The following is a 19,847-nucleotide window of genomic DNA, read 5'->3' as shown; positions in this document are numbered from 1 at the left end:
AATAAACGTCCTACATCAAAACGATATGATAAATCATATGGTATGTATTATGATAAAGCCATTGATTCATATAAAATAGAAGGCCACTCTGTAACTTTTAGTTATGGTAACTTACAGTTATTTAATAAATACTATCCATGGACTGAAGGACTTTGGTCTTTACTATGTGAGAAAGAACCAAAAAATACAACTCTACAAGATATGGAATCTTATTACGACATTTTAAAAACTTCACGAGCTCATTTAAAAGCAGATGGGAAACCTAAAACCTCAAAGTTTCATAAATGGACGAATGTTGTAAAACGTCTATACGATAGAATGAAAAATGAGGAAAAGCAATTAAACAAAGAAATAGATAAAATTAATAACTCAAGAACTCCTCGATTAAGTTTAGCACAAATTACCGATCATTTATCTAGATCTAACGCTAAACGTAGTAATATTCATAATAATACAACTATACCAAATGATCCATTTGAATTTCGTCCAACAGCAAACAGTTCTATGACTACAGATCCAAAAAATGAAAAAATGTTTAATTTTACTGCAACCCCAAAGGTTAAGAGAGGTTCTGGTTTATATAAAGATGTAATACCTCAAACACAATTAGTTTATTATGACGATCCGAATGAACTAGTAACTAGATTAAATCTTCTAACATCATCACAAAATGTTGGTAATACTGGTGTCAATAATGAAATTATATCAATTTTAGAAGAATTACGCGAGAGAAATATTATAGTATAATGACAATCTTAACCAGTTTAGCTGAGGAGTTACATGGACCAGCGAGAAAAATATTTCCTAGACGAAGCGTAGTAACACGGTTTAAAGATGATCTCTGGCAAGCTGATTTAATAGACATGCAACCACATTCTAGACAAAATAATGGTTTTAAATTCATTTTAATTATTATAGATACATTTACCAAGTATGTGTGGGTAGAAGCACTAAAAAATAAAACAGCAAAGGAGTGTACAAAAGGTATAATAAAAATATTAAAAAAAAATCAACCAAAATTATTACAAACAGATAACGGAACAGAATTTGAATAAGTATCATATTAGACATTATTCAACATACAGCAGTATAAAGGCTGCTATAAGGCGTTATAAGAACAATAAAAAATAAAATTTACAAATATTTTACATCAACAGGATCATGGAATTGGATAAATTCAATTTTTAAATTAGTATATAATTATAATAATACAAAACATTCAACAATAAAATGTTCACCACACGAAGCTCGGATCAACCCGGTTACAATTAAAAGAAAAACATTACAAATTAATACATCAAATAAACTTAAATTTAAAATTAATGACTAAGTAAGAATATCTAAGTATAAACATAATTTCAGTAAAGGTTATACACCAAATTGGTCAACAGAAGTGTTCACTATTTCTAAAATTATAAATACAGATCCATTAACTTATCAACTAAAAGATAGTTCAAATAATATAATATTAGGCTGTTTTTATACATAAGAATTAAAAAAAAAACATTTTTTCCCGACACCTTTCTCATTGAACGTGTTATAAAAAAAATAAAAACAAATTATATGTTAAATGGTTAGGTTTTAACAACAGTCATAATTCGTGGATTGATGTAAACGATACTTTAAAATAGTAAATAAACGAAATGTATCAATCAATATTTATTATTTTAATTGTATAAACCATCTTATTATTACAATGTTTGGATCTATTTCATTTTTATGTTAATTTATTTTTTAATTGATTACTGAATCTTATAATTGAATTAAATCCGTTGTAAATGCTGCAAAATCATTCACAATATTAGCTGATGAAACAAGTAATATATCTATAGGAACAATTAACTTTATGTATCAGGTATGTTAGTTCTGGTGAAAAAAAATTGAGGGAAGATTTTTTACAGTTTGTTGAAGTAAAAAATATGAGTGGTAAAGCATTAGCTGATACAATATTACAAAACCTTCAATCTTTAGGAATAGAAACAAAATATATAGTTGGACAAGGATATGATGGCGCAGCGGCCATGTCTGGAATGTTTAATGGTACCCAATCTCATATAAGAAAAAAATATCCAATGGCGTTATATATTCACTGCAGTTCCTATTGCTTAAATTTAGCTGTGTCTTTTGCTTGCCAAATTTCTGAAATAAGAAATTGTATGGGTACTATGCAGACAATTTATAATTTTTTTGGATATCCTAAAAGATTAAATATTCTCCAGTCTACAATAACAAAGATATTTCCAGATGAAAAATCACAAAAGTTAAAATCATTTTGCCCCACCAGATGGGTAGAGTGCCATGATGCTGTCATGCTATTTCATGAATTACAGCCTGCAATTATATCTTCTCTAGAAGAAATTTCTTCTTGGACAGACGTTGATACATCATCAACAGCTAATCAACTTTTAGCTTCGATAACCCAATCTAAGTTCCAAGTATCACTCATGATTTTAGTTAAACTATTTTCAATATCTGTGCCACTGAGTAGACTTCTACAAACTGAAAGTTTAGATTTAAAACAAGCTCTTTCTTTTGCCAATGTTACACATAACACATTAAAAGATATTCGTGTGAATGCTATTGAAGAGTTTAGTAAAATATTTAAGTCTGTTGAAACATACTGTAATAAAATTGGAATTGATGTTTGCATTCCCAGAATATCAAGTCGCCAAGTACATAGAAGTAATATTGCCACAAACAATCCAGAAAGTTATTACCATGTTAAAATATTTATCCCTTTCTTGGATAATTTTATAGATCAACTGCATGATCAATTTTTATCGCACGAGAATATATTAAGCAGCTTTACTTGTTTATTTCCTAATTCTGACTTTAAAATTAGCAATGATATCGAAGAAAGTTTTAAATTACTTTCAGAAATGTATAAAGATATAATATATGAAAATAATTTGGGTGATATAAGTGAATATTCAAGAAATGCTGAATTACAATTATGGCAAAATAGTTCTAAACACCAGTCAGATATTATTCAAACAAAAAAAAACTGTTACAGTCTTACAGACCTGTACTTTCAGTGTGATCCTCTAATATACCCAATCATTTCAAAATTGCTGCAAATATTTATTACTTTACTAGTAACCACAGCCACTGGAGAACGGTCGTTTTCAACACTACGACGCATTAAGACCTACCTAAGAAATACAACAGGACAAAATAGGCTTAATAGTTGTAACGGTGTAGCCGTCACCATATAAAAAGGTCCTTTTCAGGACCACCAATCACAACACAGCATACATAAAAACAATACCATCTGAGAGACTTAGCGGTGAATTTAAACCCTTTAGATTCATCACAGAGTTTCACCAAGTACGGCGATGGATAGGGGACACAGTGAAGAAAATAACAACACCCCATACAGATCTATAAGTTCAAAATTGACTCCATAATGAGGAAATCCGTACCGACAGTAAGCACAAACACGCACGGCGGCATACTGGTGGTTTACTAGTCGGTACGGATCACAGTATATATACCGGGCACTTTTCAAGACAAATTAGTATTCAGTCATTATCACCATCGTCAACATATAAGTCAATACAACGACGAACGACGAACATAATACTGATTTCTACGAATACCAGTTACGTTCCGGACATAGCAGCGAAGACACTCGTGAAACGAGGCGGCAACCGACGAATATACCAGTTACGTTCCGGACATAGCAGCGAAGACACTCGTGAAACGAGGCGGCAACCGACGAATATACCAGTTACGTTCCGGACATAGCAGCGAAGACACTCGTGAAACGAGGCGGCAACCGACGAATCTACCAGTTACGTTCCGGTCATAGCAGCGAAGACACTCGTGAAACGAGGCGGCAACCGACGAACACGGCGACAAATCTACCAGTTACGTGTCCGTCGACGGATATAATAAACCTTTCACTTGGCGTGCAATACCAGCGGCTTTTACACGCGGTTTTGCACGCACAGTCGATCTACCATCGCGACTGATGAAAAACGGTTCTTTTTAGAATCATCAGTTCAATCCCACTACAGTGAGCCTACTCAGGTTTCGCTGTAGAAACGCATAACTGTACACGACTTGTTTAAGACCGTGGAAAACTGTGCATAACCCGTTTTCCATTTATATTGTATAAATTTAGATAATAGTTTCCCTAATTGTTATATTCTGTATGTCGCGCCTCTAAAGGCCCTGACATCACCCGTTGCGGCTCGCTTGCTCAAGCTAGCCCCGCGGTTTTAGAACAAATTATATGTCATCCCATTTTTATAGTTATTTCACCATATATATTAATATTGCCAATAAATTTATGTGATACCAAAAAATTGGAGTTTTAATATTTCAATATGACAAGTCATTGAATATCATTGCACTGTGTCATAGTCTAGCTTTATTAAATATTCACAGAGATATAGAAGTTGATCCGAATGATATAATTAATGAGATGAGTAAATCATCAAATAAAAGATTGAAGTTAAATCTGTAAATTCTTAATTTTTTAATTTAATATATTATTAAGTTTTAGATTTAAAATTACAATCAAAAAATAATAATTAAAAAGTATATTATGTCATATTATAACTAATAGTGTATGTATAAAATTTAAGTCAAAATATTTAAAGGATTTGCAAAATTTTGTTATTTGTAAAATGTGTTATATTTTTACCTTGACCCCCCTGAAAAAAAATCCTGTGTGCGTCACTGCTTGGTTGTTTATTATAGGTTTTAAATAATATTCAAAATCAGAATAAATTACTATAGGTATTCGTTGAGATCTTTTAAAATTTTTAAAATAAATAGTATCGTCATCACCGTTATCAAACATTACAGGTCTTCCAAGTTTATGTTTTCCACAAATTGTTTTATGTTTTTGTAACCCATTAATACCCCATAGTTTGAATTTACAAGGAATATTACTAAAAACTGTAAAACATCTTTTACATATAATTAATTTAGATTTATGTTTCGTCTTTTGATTACGAATAAGTCTACAAAAATCATTAATAAAACAATAATGTGACGTTATACCATTATTAATTAAAAGCAGATCGAAATGGTTTTTACTTTCCACATTATTCATATATAATGGGAAAACAACATTTTTATTATCTAAACTAAAAACATTAACTGATACATTATTTAAACGTTCAAATGATTTAATTTGATTAACTGGTGTCGAAAAATCGATACAATGAAAATTTAATCCTTTTTTTTCATTCATTTTAAAATATTGATTACTAAATTTAGTTTAATCTGAACGAGTATTATATTTTGTTAAAATTGCATATTTGAAACATTTGTTATCATTATTTTTTACATTTATAACAGCTTTCTTATTCCTTATACAATCTGGTAAAATTACATAAGATCCGGTTAAAGGGTTTACAATATTGATTCTTAATTGTAATGCATCAATTGAATATAAACTCCAACCACTTCCTTTAGTTACAAAATTACTTTCCTCTTTGTTAATTTTATCAAACATTTTTTTTAATAAATTTTCGAAATTTGAATTTATATATGCCAACACATTCACTGTTTTAAATGAAATATCTCGGTGTTCCTGTGTTAACACATATACATAAACACAGTCGAGATATAAGTTAAATTTAATACTAGTTTGTTGTGTCATTTTTTTTTAATTTACAAACAATCATTTCAAAACCGTAGTAAAAAAATTGATTAAATTCTATGAAATTATAATCGTTTTTTAAAACAAACGTTTTTGAACATTTTTTAAACCGATTTAATTGAATAAGTCCGCTTCCAATTACGTTCATACGTGTTCTTTTTGATATTAAATACATTTCGTTGCATTTCACTGTAATTAAAAATAAATAAATAATAATAATAATAATAATTTAAAATTTACCATTAAATAACAATAAATAAATTATTATTACTAAATAAAAAAAAATGTGTTAATCATTTATGCTTATTAAGTCATTATTTATTATTATTACAATTGATAGCGTTGACCATTGAACGATCGAGGTTAATTTTTAAAATATTACTGTGTTACTAATTACGATCTATTGTTATTAAAGATAAGTCAATATAATTTTATTATTTTACTTAATATGAACTGATAATATTGCTTTTTTACACATAAATAATTAACGTAATACCTATAACTTAAAGCTGATCTGGTTTTTTTTCAAAAATTTTTTAGTAATAATATAAATATTTTATAGACACATAACTTATTATTTTTTAAAAAATATATAAAAAAATAAAACTATCATATCTTTTATATTTATTCACTAAGACTAGAAGATTCACCAGCAGCTTAATTAATCTATAATGATATAAACAATATTCAAATAAAATAATAATTTTCAACTTTGATTTTATATCATATATTTTTTAATCTGATCGTGTTTTGCAACTTTTATTATATATATTAAATATCGAATTTGAATTCAACCAATTTTATTTTTTTATATTTTATTCATTTTATTTATATTTTCATATTATACGTATGTATTAATTTATATTTTAAATATTTCATTATTCATCTGATTTTTTATTTCACTGAAATTTTGTAAATTATTAAAACATATTTATTTATAATTAATTATATTTGTATTTTATCTTACTTATTATTTTGCTGCATAGTTTGATGAATACCTCGGTCTACGTTGTTGCGTTGAATAAGTAAGTTTTAGTTTATCAATTAAAAATGAACTAAGAACTAAACTGTTTCTTCAAATTAATATTGTATTTAATTTAGATTAATTATTAATAAAACTTAACTAATATCAAAAACCTCGCTTGATGATAGCGTTGTAATAAAGTCAGCGACTTACACAAGTACTGAAAGGTTGAGGATAATAGACTATAACCAACTCTAAAAGTCTATGAATATTGAATGATTATGAACCAGATTTATAGTCTGATCCAATGGTGTGATATGTGATCACGCCATATTACACTTTAATCACAGATATTTTTATAGATTAGGTAAAAATATGATCACGCTATATTAAAGTTTGACTACAGTAATTTTTTTATAGAATAGGTAAAACTATGATCACGCCATATTACAACGCTACCACAGTTGTTTTATAGATTAGGTAAAACTATGATCATACCACAACCTTACAAATCTGTATATAGGTAAGTGATCAGTAGACATTGATTATAGTTAGTGTTAAATCTCAACATTGTCTATAAATTTTATGTTTCTTCGTTTCATACCGTAATATATCCGTTTGCTACAAGTCGATAACAAACCAAGTAACACAATTTGATCAGGTAAATGTTTTTTAAACAATCTGTTATATTAAAAATTAAACTTATACTGATTATCATTTTTATTTAAGGTATATTTAAAAAAAAAAAGTATATATATATATAAAATAATATGTCGTACTATACTAATGTATCTGCAGGCGAAAGCTCTTCAAATGATGATGTAAGTACCTATACCTATTTGTTTATGTACGTGTGTGTATGATATTAATATATTATTATTAAATAATAGAATGAAAGTAGTATGCTATCAACACTATCATCTTCTTTAAAACCGGTAAAAATGCAGAATAAAAAAAGAAAAAATGATACTGAACCAAAAGTTAAAATGTTTAAGGCTGGAAAGGTAATAATTTGTATTGTATTATTGGGTACACACACACACACACACACACACACATACACACACCACACCACACATTCATTTTTAATATAAATATATATGAATGTCAGGGCCGGTCTTAGGGGTGGGTGAGCAGGGCGACCGCCCAGGGCGCCAATATATTAGGGGCGCCTTCAGAGTTCAAATATCAATTTTTTAACAATAGTTTTTGTAATTCAAATTATTTTTAATCATTCGAGTAAATACAATAATGTATAGCAACAATTTTAAGATATCTCGAGAAAAACCATATTTGTTACATACTAACGATTAACGAAAATAAATAGTCGAATCAATGATGCGGGTACTGATAATCTTATTTTGTGAGTCAGTTTGACAGGTTTACGTACAATACCCGCCACAGTTGATTATCTGTTAAGTTGTCCTACAATAATTTGTCCTAATACCTACCTATTTTAGTATTTTGCACGGTGTCTAATAGTCATCATCGAATAGTGAATTTTTTATCTATTATAATATTATCATATTTATATATTATAATAATAATACATTACTTACTGATAAATAAAATCAATATATATATATTATACGATTATAATATAACTACTATACTATTACACTACACTAATTTAGTTAGAAGTATTTCTAATTCTTATAATTATTAAGTATTATATCATTATAGTTTCTTATACAGTTATATTTTTCGAAAACGTATTTTATACATAAAATTAATTTTTGAATTTTAGAAAATGGTACCGAAAAAACTTTCTGGTGCTCAAAATAGAAAACGAAAATTTCAAAAAGAATGCGATTTGAAAAAAATGCAAGGGTCTATGAATAAATTTATCCTATCTGACGTTGACCAAATTAACGAACACCCTTCTACATCATATCATATTAACGATAATAATCAAACTAATGTTATTATTTCCGACGATACTACATGTGTAGGCATTGATAATGAATCTATAGAGTCCGACAATAATAGTAATTCTCCATTATTATTGAAAAACAATTGTGATCAAAATATTGAAGACAAAACTACAAAGAATAGTCTTTCTGATCCTGCATTGTGGCCTAATTTTTTGAGTACCAAGTATCAAGAAATACTGATTTCTAATGGCCCAGTTCAAATAGAAAATATTAATTTTCCCTTGGATGAAAATAAACGTCATTTTTCCTTGAGTTTTACCGTTAGAACTTTAGATTATGGTCAACAAATAACCAGACAGTGGCTTATATATTCCTATAGTAAAGATAAAGGATTTTGTTTTTGTTGTAAAATATTCGGAGGTTCTTCTTCACTTGCTAAATTAGGATCGAATGACTGGAAACATTTAAGTGATAAATTAAAAGAACACGAAAAATCAACTAATCATATTAACATGTATTCTAAGTGGAAAGAATTTGAAAATAGGCTTTTAAAGAATAAATGTATTGATAGTCAACACCAATCAGTTATCAACAAGGAAATACATCATTGGAGGTCCGTTTTAGAACGTTTAATAGCAATTACACTGTTTTTAGCAAAACAGAATTTAGCATTTCGGGGTTCATCTGAAAAGCTGTTTTCACCCAACGCTGGTAATTTTTTTAGAGCTTGTACAACTTTTGGGAAATTTCTATGGAGTGATGTCTGAACACTTACGTCGAGTATCTTCTAAACAATGAGCTGATCATTACTGTAGCAAGCGAATCCAAAATGAATTAATAAACTTATTAGGTAATAAAGTTTTACAAAATATACAAAATCGCTTAAAGAAAAGTAAATATATTTCAATTATACTCGATTGCACCCCAGACTTGAGTCAAACTTATTCGTTCAATTTTGAATCGATGTTCATCCAAAACGAAAGATTGTAAGAAACAGCAAAAAATAAAATGCAAATATATTATAATGTGAAAACTATTTATTGATAATATAAATTATAACATTTAATAAAATTATTAAAATTGGTAAAATTAATTAATCTTATTTTTTTACTATAATATTGAAATCAATTCTTAGAGTAATTATAACAATTATAGTGGTATAAATTTCAATACAAATTTTATTTTAAATCGTCATTAAATCATATAATATCATACCTGATAGTGAATTATTGTGGAATTGAAGTATTTCATATATAAAACAAGAATCATCGTTCTGTATACAACACATGCTAAAGTCAAAATTTTGAATATACTGATTAGTAAAATCATTTCGCTGACAAGATGATGGTAGAATATTGATGTCTGCTCTAATTAATGAATATACGGTATCAAAAGTTGACTGATATGAAACCAACTTTTTCTGCTTTTCTTTCACAATATGTGAATCGATACATTGTTGTAATTGTTTTAAACGATGTAAGTCAGTATATATAAGGTAATAAAATGATCATTAACATGCAATTTAATAGTTAACTGATTTAAATTGACTGAATAATATATGTCATCAGTTATTTTCACACGTTTACAATTAGTATGTAGATTATTAGTTATTGAACTATAATTTGTTATCATTTGCACTCCGTCCTGTTCGATTGTGTAACGTCTACGTATACGTCTCTCCCTTATCGCATTTTTCTGTTCGCGTGTGCTTTTGTTGTTATTTTAAACTCTCACAAACAATATTTTATTAAGCCTTTATGCAACTCCTGCTCTGTTAATATTGTGTCGGCCCTGTCTGTAACTTGTACTGACTGTGATTTGACTTGGCACGCCAAATGTCAAAAACTTTCCAAGGAAGATGTAGACTATCTAAAATAGTCGGACAATATTTGGAGATGTGGCAGTTGCTCTAACGCCAAAAGAGCCTCGCTCCGACTTGACTCCTCAGTAAACTCAGGTAACACTGATTTAATTGAAATAAAAGAAATTATACTTCAACTTGAAGACACATTTCAAAAATTTAAAGAAGATACCTGCATTAATTTCAATAACCTAAACGCCAAATTTAATGTAATCGATAAGATTATTACAGAAAACAATATTTTGAAAACACATATAATCCAACTAGAAAACAAAATTGAACTCATGGAACGCCGCCAAATATCAAATGATATTATCATTGATGGAATACCTGAAAATAAAACAGAAGATTGCACTAAATTAGTCCAACAAATATGTAAAGAATTAAATTCAAATATAAACGTGTCAATGATAAATGATTGTCACAGAATTAGTTTTAACCGTAACAACGCACGTCCCAGAAGAATTATAGTTAAATTCATAAATCATCAAGATAAAATAAATACCCTTAAAGCTCGCCAAATAAAAATAAATTTTTCTACTAAGGACATTGGTATATAGCCTGATATGCCTATTTACATTAGAGAAAACTTAACAACAAAAGGTAGCAAGCTATTCAAAGAAGCAAGAGACCTCAAAAAATCATTCCACTTTCAATTCGTTTGGACGAAAAATGGTCTTGTTTTCCTACGAAAAAACGAAACTGATAAAATCATATGTCATGTTGACAATGAGGAAGTAATTTCGAATTTAAAATCACAGTATGATCATTTAAACTCAACAAACCTAAATTCGTAAATATAAAATGTATATTCTTATTACTCTTATGCCTATATTTCAATTATACTAATTATCATACACATATATTATCTCGTCTTTATATAAATTTAATATTACATTTCAACTTTATACATATTACCTTATACAATTATTATTTCTATGTTAAAACTCTCACACACATTCATTATCTTTATTACTTTATAATTGCCTTTATTAGCCATATCTGAGGGCAGCGTATTCATAGTGAAGCCATACGATTCTCAGAAAATAACTAAATCTTTTATTTCTACAAAACATTATACATACTTCAGCTTTCTATTATTACTAAAGAACTATGTACCTAGCTCATCACTTTTACCTGTATACACCTCAACAATATCTGTTATGAATAAAAACACTATTAGTACATTATTATCTGATAATAATGTGGCAATAAATACTATTAATTGTTCTTTTGATAAACTAAACAACACTATATAAAACTACAACTCTACAAAACTCAATAAATATTTTCACTATGAATATCTGTAGCATTAAAAAACATTTTGATGAACTATGTATCAATTTAGATAACATGAACACCAAATTTGATGTAATTATTTTAACAGAGACTTGGTTAGGGCTTGGTAATATATCAATCACTAATTTCTTAATTTCAGGTTATTCAATTCATACAACTTTAAATAATAAAAATCAAAATGACGGTATTGTAGTATACCTAAAAGACACCTTAACCGATGTCTCGATAATAGAATTTAACACATCAGCACTAACAACCTTAGAAATCTCTTTCAAATTATCAAAAACGGCCTTTGTAATCTATCCTACTTATAGATCTCCTAATGGTATTATTGACATAGCCCTAGAAGAATTAAATGATATAATACTGAGTAGTTCCAACCTAAAAATAGCTAAATATAAAATTATATTAGGTGATTTTAACATCGACATACTAAAACCTTCAAAAACAAAAGAAGATTATCTCATGTTAATGGCCCAGTTCGGATTTATACCTGTAATTAAAAACATAACAAGACCTGCGTCTAATACTTGTATTGATCATATTTTTGTTAAAACAAAGCCTTTAGATCACATAAAGCCGATAGTTATTAAATCCAATATAACAGATCATTACCCAAACATAATTAGTATAGGGAACATACTAGACAACCGACATAATAAACCAAATCCCTTAAAAATACTTATAACAGATGAAGCTAAGTTAACTGACCTAATTCAAAATTTTGAGTGGTCTGAAATGTATGACATAATCGATACTAACAGAGCAGCACATTATTTTACTGAAAAACTAACTAGTCTTAAAAAACAGGCTTCTTCCGAAATATCTTTCAATTCTAAAACTAAAAAAATTAAACCATGGGCCACCACCGCATTAATTAATTCCATAAGGCATAGAGACCACCTTCACCTTCAAGTTAGGAAATATCCTTTAAATCTAAAACTAAAAGACTTTTACATTAAATTCAGAAACAAATTAACGTATTTAATAAAAGAAACAAAAACTAATTACTACAAAAAAGAAATAAAAAAACCCGGGAACAATACCAAACATAAATGGCAATTAATCAATGATATCATATCCAGAAACAATAAATCAACAAATCAAGTATTTTTTTCAAATGTACCTATTTAGAATACGTATTTGAGAACTTAAAAAATATTTGAATACTTTTACTCAAGTATTTTACAAGACTGGCCGTAGTACATGGTTTAGGATTCTTTATAGAGAAAACAACTTAACATAAAAATAATTTTGGTAAATGATTTTTTTTTAGATTTTTAGCAACCGGTGATTCTTACCAAACAATTTCCTTCAGTTTCTTATTAGGTCATTCTACTGTTCAATCTATTGTATTAGAAGTTTGTGAAGCTATTATTTCAAATATGAAAGAAGAGACTATGCCCACCCCTAAAAAAGAAGATTGGGAACGAATAGCCAATGAATTTTGGGAAATATGGAATTTCCCGAATTGCATTGGCGCACTGGATGGCAAGCACGTGGTAATTGAAGCACCCCCTAATAGAGGAACATTGTACTTCAACTATAAAAAAACATTTTCCATTGTATTACTTGCACTAGTAGATGCCCAGTATAATTTCATTGCTGTGGATATTGGAGCCTATGGGAAAAACAGCGATGGTGGTATTTTGTCACATTCGAATATGGGAAAAGCTCTTGAAAAAAACAAAATGAATATACCAAGTGATCGTGAACTTCCTGGGACAAATGAGAAACTTCCGTATGTTATTATAGGTGATGAGGCATTCCCACTAAAAAATTATTTATTAAGAAATTACCCAAGTCGCCAAATATACGAAGACGAGCAAAAAAAAGTATTCAACGAACGGCTTTCAAGGGCGAGAAAAGTTGTTGAAGATGCTTTTGGACAAATTACTGCTAAGTTCCGTATTTACTGTAGACGTCTTAAAGCGTTACCTCAAAACGCAGATAAAATTGTTATGACTACTTGCATTCTTCATAACTTTATAAAAAAAGATGGACCAGAAACTCAAAATCATGAACTGCCATTAAATTCGACAAGTTTACCTAGTCACATAAGGTCATTCCCTCGACAAGGAGGCAGTGCACAAAAACGCGCATTCGAATACCGAGATAAATATAAAACATTTTTTTGTTCTCCAAATGGACAAATTCATTGGAAATAATTTTTTTATAAATTTATACTGTAATTTTATTGTTTTGTTTCATAAATTACGTAATTATATTATTTAACATTAGTTAGTTTAAGAATTTATTCTTTGTAATATTATGAGTGAAAAACTTAATATTATATGATTATTCATCAATACCTAAATAGTTGTGTTATTATTATATTAAATTATGTTTAAAACGTATAGTACCTATGATAAAATTAATGATAATGATCAAAGTCTGGTATAAATATTGAAATATAAAATTGAACAATACAAAATACAAAATTAAACTTTAAAAAGCATAATTTTTAATAAAATAATATAACATTAATAAACAAAATATATTTAATTATTGCAGTCCTTGCACATTATGTTAATAGAAACTAAAAAAAACATTGTACATAAAATACAAATAAAAGAAAAAAAAACCAAAATATTTAGCTAAATGCATGTAAAATAAAAATTATAAATTTTATAAAACTTATTATAGTTAAATTTAAAATGTCAAAGAAAATATTGATACTTAAAATAAGACACATGTTAATAAAAAAAATGTAGATAATTAAATTAAAATCTTCTGATTGGCACAATATTATGAGAGAGGAATATTATTGTTTACCTTGTGTATATACCATATTAAAATAACTGTTGTCAGATGATGTTTCAGACTCGTAATTATATTGTCGACCGTGTGGGAGATGTGGTGTAGATGATGCAAAATGGTATTCATTGGTACTTGGGATCGGGTACTGATAAGTGTCTTGTTGGTCATGTATTGGTGTATGAGATACAGACTGTGGATTTGGTGTATTTTGTGGTCGATTACATGATTGTTGGGTTATGTGCTGTAATTCTAGTTCTGAGATAATTGAAAAAATTTTGGATCTCGCTACATGTTGGTGGTATGGTGAAAATTGTTTGACCATGGAACACATACTTGAAAAAAATTTATCATTTACATCTAAATTTTTTTCATCTTCTTTAGATTTCGTTTCATTTTCTTTTTGTTGTATAATATATTGCATTAATTTTTTAGATGCGGATTCAGGATAGTTATCTGATAATTTAATTTTTTTTTTGGATATGGAGCTGTTTTTTGATACTGGCTTACGAAACGGTTGTGGTGTTGAAGTTAATGAATTTGGACTCTGTATTGATTGTACTTCATGAGTATCTTCGGACGAAGAATTCAAATTGTCCGATTCTTCACATTGATCTTCATTATCATCAGAATCATCATCATCACTTACCATGGATTCAATGTTACTTATTGAGTCTCTTTCCTTCATATGAGGTCTTAAAAAACTCATCTCGTCTTCAAATTTCCATTTTTTAATATTTTTGGATTTTTGTCCAGACTTGGTAACTGATTTTTTAGCAGCCCGTCTAAATGCGTCCCTTAGGTTTGTCCATGATTTTTTACAGTTTTCAACTGAAATATTTTTTTTAAAGTTTTCTTTTTATATTTAATTAAAAATTAGTCACAATTTTTTTTATAAGCATTTAAAGTTCAAATCTTGACAAAATACGTAAAAATCACGAAAATTTGCAAATTATAAGATTAAAAATGTAAAATAATGATTCTCATAATTAGTTCATACTGTAACCAAAAAACCTAAAAAATATATAAGCACAGTTATTTTTTTGTAATTAAATATTAAATTCAAATTTGGACGAAATTATATATTAAAACCAATAAAATATATAATTAGATACCTACTAAAATATTTAAATTAATTACTTAATCACAATAATATCAGAAAATATTTTCTGGCACAATTTAAATATAGCCTACATTTTATAGTTACCTACATTGTTTTTTTAAATATTAACAATACAACTAATATAGTACTTATAATATATCCTAGACTGACAAACCGTCTCGAGTTCTCGACATAGAATCGTTTTTCGTATACAATATATACAATTATATTATACTATTGAATTCAAATTTAATACCATCCATTACAGTGACTCACTTATAACCTATTGTACAGTCGAGGGACAGACATCCTCTTGCCCACTTTTTAAATTTTTAAGTTGAACATTTTTGTCAACATTTGAACTTTAAATGCTTATAAAAAAAGTTGTGTCTATGTATTTTTAATATTTTTAAACTACTATTCTATCAATGTATTTGGACTCCCGCATTAAATTTTCAAAGTTTTTTACCCAGAATATAAAAATACAAAATAGTTTACAACAAAAAAAGGTCATGAAAATTTACAGCACTAGCTAGTGTACCTATAGAAAATTGCAATATGAGTTACACCAAAAACCAAAATTAATTTTGTCGAAAACTGATTTTTGGGTTAAAATTCCCGTTTTTCTTATTTTTTTCCCCCGGCATTTTAAAAACTATTGGAAGTATTAAATTTTGAACTCCTTGATGCACTTATTAGATTCACTTTCCAATCACAAGCATCTTATTTCGACTACTTATATCATGTACATTGTACACAGATACAAACTATAAAAAATACACATCAATATACATTTACATTCATCGATCTGCTCAGAATGTAAAATTTATACTATTGCTAATAAGTAATAAGTAATATTATTAAAAATAATTTATTTACCGGGTTGCTTTAATGTGCTTGCAATTTCTCTCCATAAATTTTCTTTTAGCAGGTGGTCACTATAATTTTTTTCACTCATATCATACAAACATTTTCTTTCTCTAACCAACTCAATAAGCATCTCTAAATCCATTTTTTTTTTAAATTTTAGTAAAAAATTTTGAAAGTAAGTATGTTGCGAGTCCTGTGGCATCCGAAAACAAATTGACATCAATTGACGGATATTGTCGGACAGAAATTGTTTTTGAATTCACATTGTACCGACAGACGTTGACAGGCAGCGACACGACACGACAAAACATTCTTGGCGAGGATGTCTTGTCGGTACGGTCCGTGTCTGTCGTAGTCGGTCCTTATATATGTGAATTACAACATTACAGACAATGTTTATAATATTTTGTCGTGTCGTGTCGTGCCGTGACGTGACGTGTCGTGTCGTACTAGTGTGAATCGGGCTTTTAATTTGTTTTTTTACACTACCATTGTCTCCTTTTATTTTTTTTTTTTTATATATTACTGTTTTTTGTGTTATTTTTTTACCATGTAGTTGAGTAGCTATTTAAGGAGAAAATGATAAATGTAAATGTGTTGTATATAAGATAACTCCTAGGCCTCCACACGAGTTTTACTCAGTGAGGCCTAGTAATCTTTACCGATATTAAATAAAATAAATAATTGCTATCACACATTAGTGTACACCACTGAAGTAAATCGAAGGTTAACAATTTTTTAGTAACATTACATTCTAGTTTTACAATAACAGAAATTGTTTTATTAACCAAAAATCCAACCGTTACATTTTTCTTGTTAAAAGGTCTAATACTGAATATTGATTTTGCGACAACAATTGATGGAATCATATTGTATGACGACGTGATCTTTTTGATATAGACGATTTCTGATGATAATTTTTAAAAACGAATAGAAATAAATGTAATAACTGAAATAAACGTAAAACACAGATGTTATTTACACATATATGATCGTTACAACACATATTTATAAACTAAGTGTATTACTTGTACATGTATGGTTATATACTAAACTGATCACATTAAAAAAAATTGAAGTGAACGTGAAATCAAATCAAATAACGTGTGGAAGGGAGAATTTAATCCGGCAGTTTCTTCAGTTTCTTGGTTTTCATCTTCCGAATTGAAATTTTCAAAATCATATTCGTCTTCAACTGATTTTTTTAAGTTATCCCAACTATTACTAAAACTTACTAATTCTTCTGTTAATTTTCGATGGAATTCTCCCAAATTATCATTAATTGTAAATCGGATTAAATTTTTGGAGAGAGCTTTCAAGGCTGTTTTTGGTAAACCATGTTTAAAACTATTGAAGTTGACTGAGGATAGAAGCGATAAATCCATGTACAATGGACTATTGTTTACAAATCTTGAATTCATACTTTCAACTATTCTATCCATCACCTGATTATGAACTTCAACAGTATATTTTTGTTTCGCATCATTAATTGGGTTATCGTTTAATAATTCATCAGTCATTCGTTTTTTTTTCCTTAATCGTTTGATTTCGAATTGTTATTGAAGATAAATTTCATTATCCAAATCTTGCAATTCTAGTTGATTATTTACCCATTCGACAAATTTATCACTTTTAGCTATTATATTTTCCATATCTCTTTGGTACTCAACTATTTGACTGAGTGCAGATTTTGCCATTTGTTGACATTTCAGAAGGTCTAATCCACTGGTTTGTAGATATCTAGATAGTGGGCCCGTTATACTAAAAACATTCATAAATATGTGTGCCGTCAAAATAGTCTCATACTTTAATAGTAAATCTAAATAAGTATTTGCTTTTGCTCTTATATCAGGTTTAAATTTTTCCCCTTGAACAACTTTAGTGAAAACAATTATCAAGTCTACATACATAGAACTTTTTGGATCTCCAAATGTTCCAAAAATTCTCTCAACAGCAGTCTGTTTTGATGACCATCTAGTTTTCCCAATGGTTTGAAGACGCTTATTTCGACTGTTATCTGAATTTGTCTTGCTAACTTCATTCCAAATATCCATCCTCAAATATAATTCTTTAAAAATACTGCACAACTATTTAATAAAGTAAAAAATGATGCTACTTGGACAGAATTTTTTGTTGCATCGCAAATAACAAGATTTAAAACGTGACTATGACACCAAACATGAACTTGTTCAGGCGATAATTGACTTAAATGTGAAGTAAAACCATTATATACTCCTCGCATATTGGACGCTCCATCAGTAGAATTTCCTATACATTCGTTAAATCCAAAACCAACAGAAATCAATTCCTCTTTTAGCAGTTGAGCCATACCTTTACCACTTGAGTTATGAACACACTTAACAGCAATTAATTTTTCATTAATTGTATCGTGAAAAACGTATCTAATAACTATTGAACATTGATCCATTACTGAAACATCTTTGGTAGTATCAATAAGAACAGAAAAGAAAGAAGCCTTTTGGACTTCGGTAGCAATTGTACGTTTAATATTTGATGCTATTTCATTTATAACGACTTGAACCGTATTTTTGGATAAAAAGGTTAAAAAGCTTCTACGGCCTTTCTTATTTTGTTTTTGTTTCTTTTCACTTTTATTGATGATAGTATTGAAGTATTCGCAAATGATAGGATCATATTTACTGAGCAATATCATTATTTCCAAGAAATTCCCATGATCTAAATTATTATCGTTCAAAGAGTATGCTGCTTCATTTCTTTTACCTCTATAACTTAAACCTCTTTTTCCGATTAACTTTATAAACGATAATTCTTTCAAAAATTTGCAGATTTTTTTTTATATTTTGCTTTTTTATATTTTGTAAATTTGAAAATAACAGTGAATCTATATCTTTATTTTGAGTTTTTAAGAAATAAGATTCGGAAGAGAGTGAATGAACTATGCTACTCTCATGCTCCTTGAATCGTTGATTAACAAGTTTCCAATCAGATACCCCTTAGTAAATGAAATTGATTCAGAAGCAAAAGCCAAACAAACTGAACAAAATAGTTGTTTTGATGATTCATCAAATGTTAGCCATACCCGATTTGTTCCATTTTCTCGAAGAAAAATTTTATTTGAATTGAATGGGAGGCTGAAATCTTTTGGTTGACAAGGATGGTACTTGAAGAAATGAGATAAAACAGTTGAACTTGGCTTTATGAACTTATTAAATACTACTGGAGGACTTTCAGAAAGCAAACATAGAACTTCTAAAAAAATTACAAATTTCATACAATCATATCAAGTTCATATTATGTTCACATGCATGATAGTAATGTTAATAAGTAAAAAATTGCTTAAATATCTAGTTAAATATATCAAAATAATATTTTCATAAATACAAAAATATTATAAATAATAATTCATAATACATATTAGTTATTAATAGGGCTAGGGACTTCTAGGAGTTTGCATGTGTTTTAATAGTCATTCAAAACATAGCTAAGTAATACAGAAATTTGTTTCATGGTAATACGAGTTC

General features: G+C 28.3%; 4 protein-coding genes and 1 pseudogene across 4 annotated transcripts; 3 read left to right on the top strand and 2 right to left on the bottom strand.

Moving 5' to 3' along the window:
- Positions 1-1,919: 1,919 nt before the first annotated feature.
- LOC126555528 (zinc finger MYM-type protein 1-like) lies at positions 1,920-3,407 on the top strand. The gene is made up of 2 exons (XM_050210440.1): positions 1,920-2,672; positions 3,306-3,407. The coding sequence occupies exons 1-2, from the start codon at positions 1,920-1,922 to the stop codon at positions 3,405-3,407; spliced, it is 855 nt and encodes a 284-aa protein (XP_050066397.1).
- Positions 3,408-3,999: 592 nt separating this feature from the next.
- Positions 4,000-5,792, bottom strand: LOC126555527 (uncharacterized; annotated as a pseudogene).
- A 2,623-nt stretch (positions 5,793-8,415) lies between these two features.
- Positions 8,416-9,222, top strand: LOC126555526 (zinc finger MYM-type protein 5-like). Its single transcript, XM_050210439.1, has one exon. It carries the CDS (start codon positions 8,416-8,418, stop codon positions 9,220-9,222), a length of 807 nt encoding a protein of 268 aa, XP_050066396.1.
- A 3,543-nt stretch (positions 9,223-12,765) lies between these two features.
- Positions 12,766-13,961, top strand: LOC126555523 (uncharacterized). The gene has a single exon (XM_050210437.1). It carries the CDS (start codon positions 13,001-13,003, stop codon positions 13,781-13,783), a length of 783 nt encoding a protein of 260 aa, XP_050066394.1. The 5' UTR covers positions 12,766-13,000; the 3' UTR covers positions 13,784-13,961.
- A 347-nt stretch (positions 13,962-14,308) lies between these two features.
- LOC126555524 (variant-silencing SET domain-containing protein-like) lies at positions 14,309-16,809 on the bottom strand. The gene is made up of 2 exons (XM_050210438.1): positions 16,354-16,809; positions 14,309-15,203 (listed from the first exon to the last, which is right to left on the bottom strand). The coding sequence occupies exons 1-2, from the start codon at positions 16,562-16,564 to the stop codon at positions 14,380-14,382; spliced, it is 1,035 nt and encodes a 344-aa protein (XP_050066395.1). The 5' UTR covers positions 16,565-16,809; the 3' UTR covers positions 14,309-14,379.
- Between the last annotated feature and the right edge of the window lie 3,038 nt (positions 16,810-19,847).

The sequence above is a fragment of the Aphis gossypii genome, unplaced genomic scaffold (assembly GCF_020184175.1).
Source record: "Aphis gossypii isolate Hap1 unplaced genomic scaffold, ASM2018417v2 Contig00893, whole genome shotgun sequence".
In the NCBI taxonomy this organism is placed as follows: Eukaryota; Metazoa; Arthropoda; class Insecta; order Hemiptera; family Aphididae; genus Aphis; species Aphis gossypii.
The sequence above is the reverse complement of the archived record's forward strand: the minus strand, read 5'-3'. Positions and strand labels throughout refer to the sequence as shown.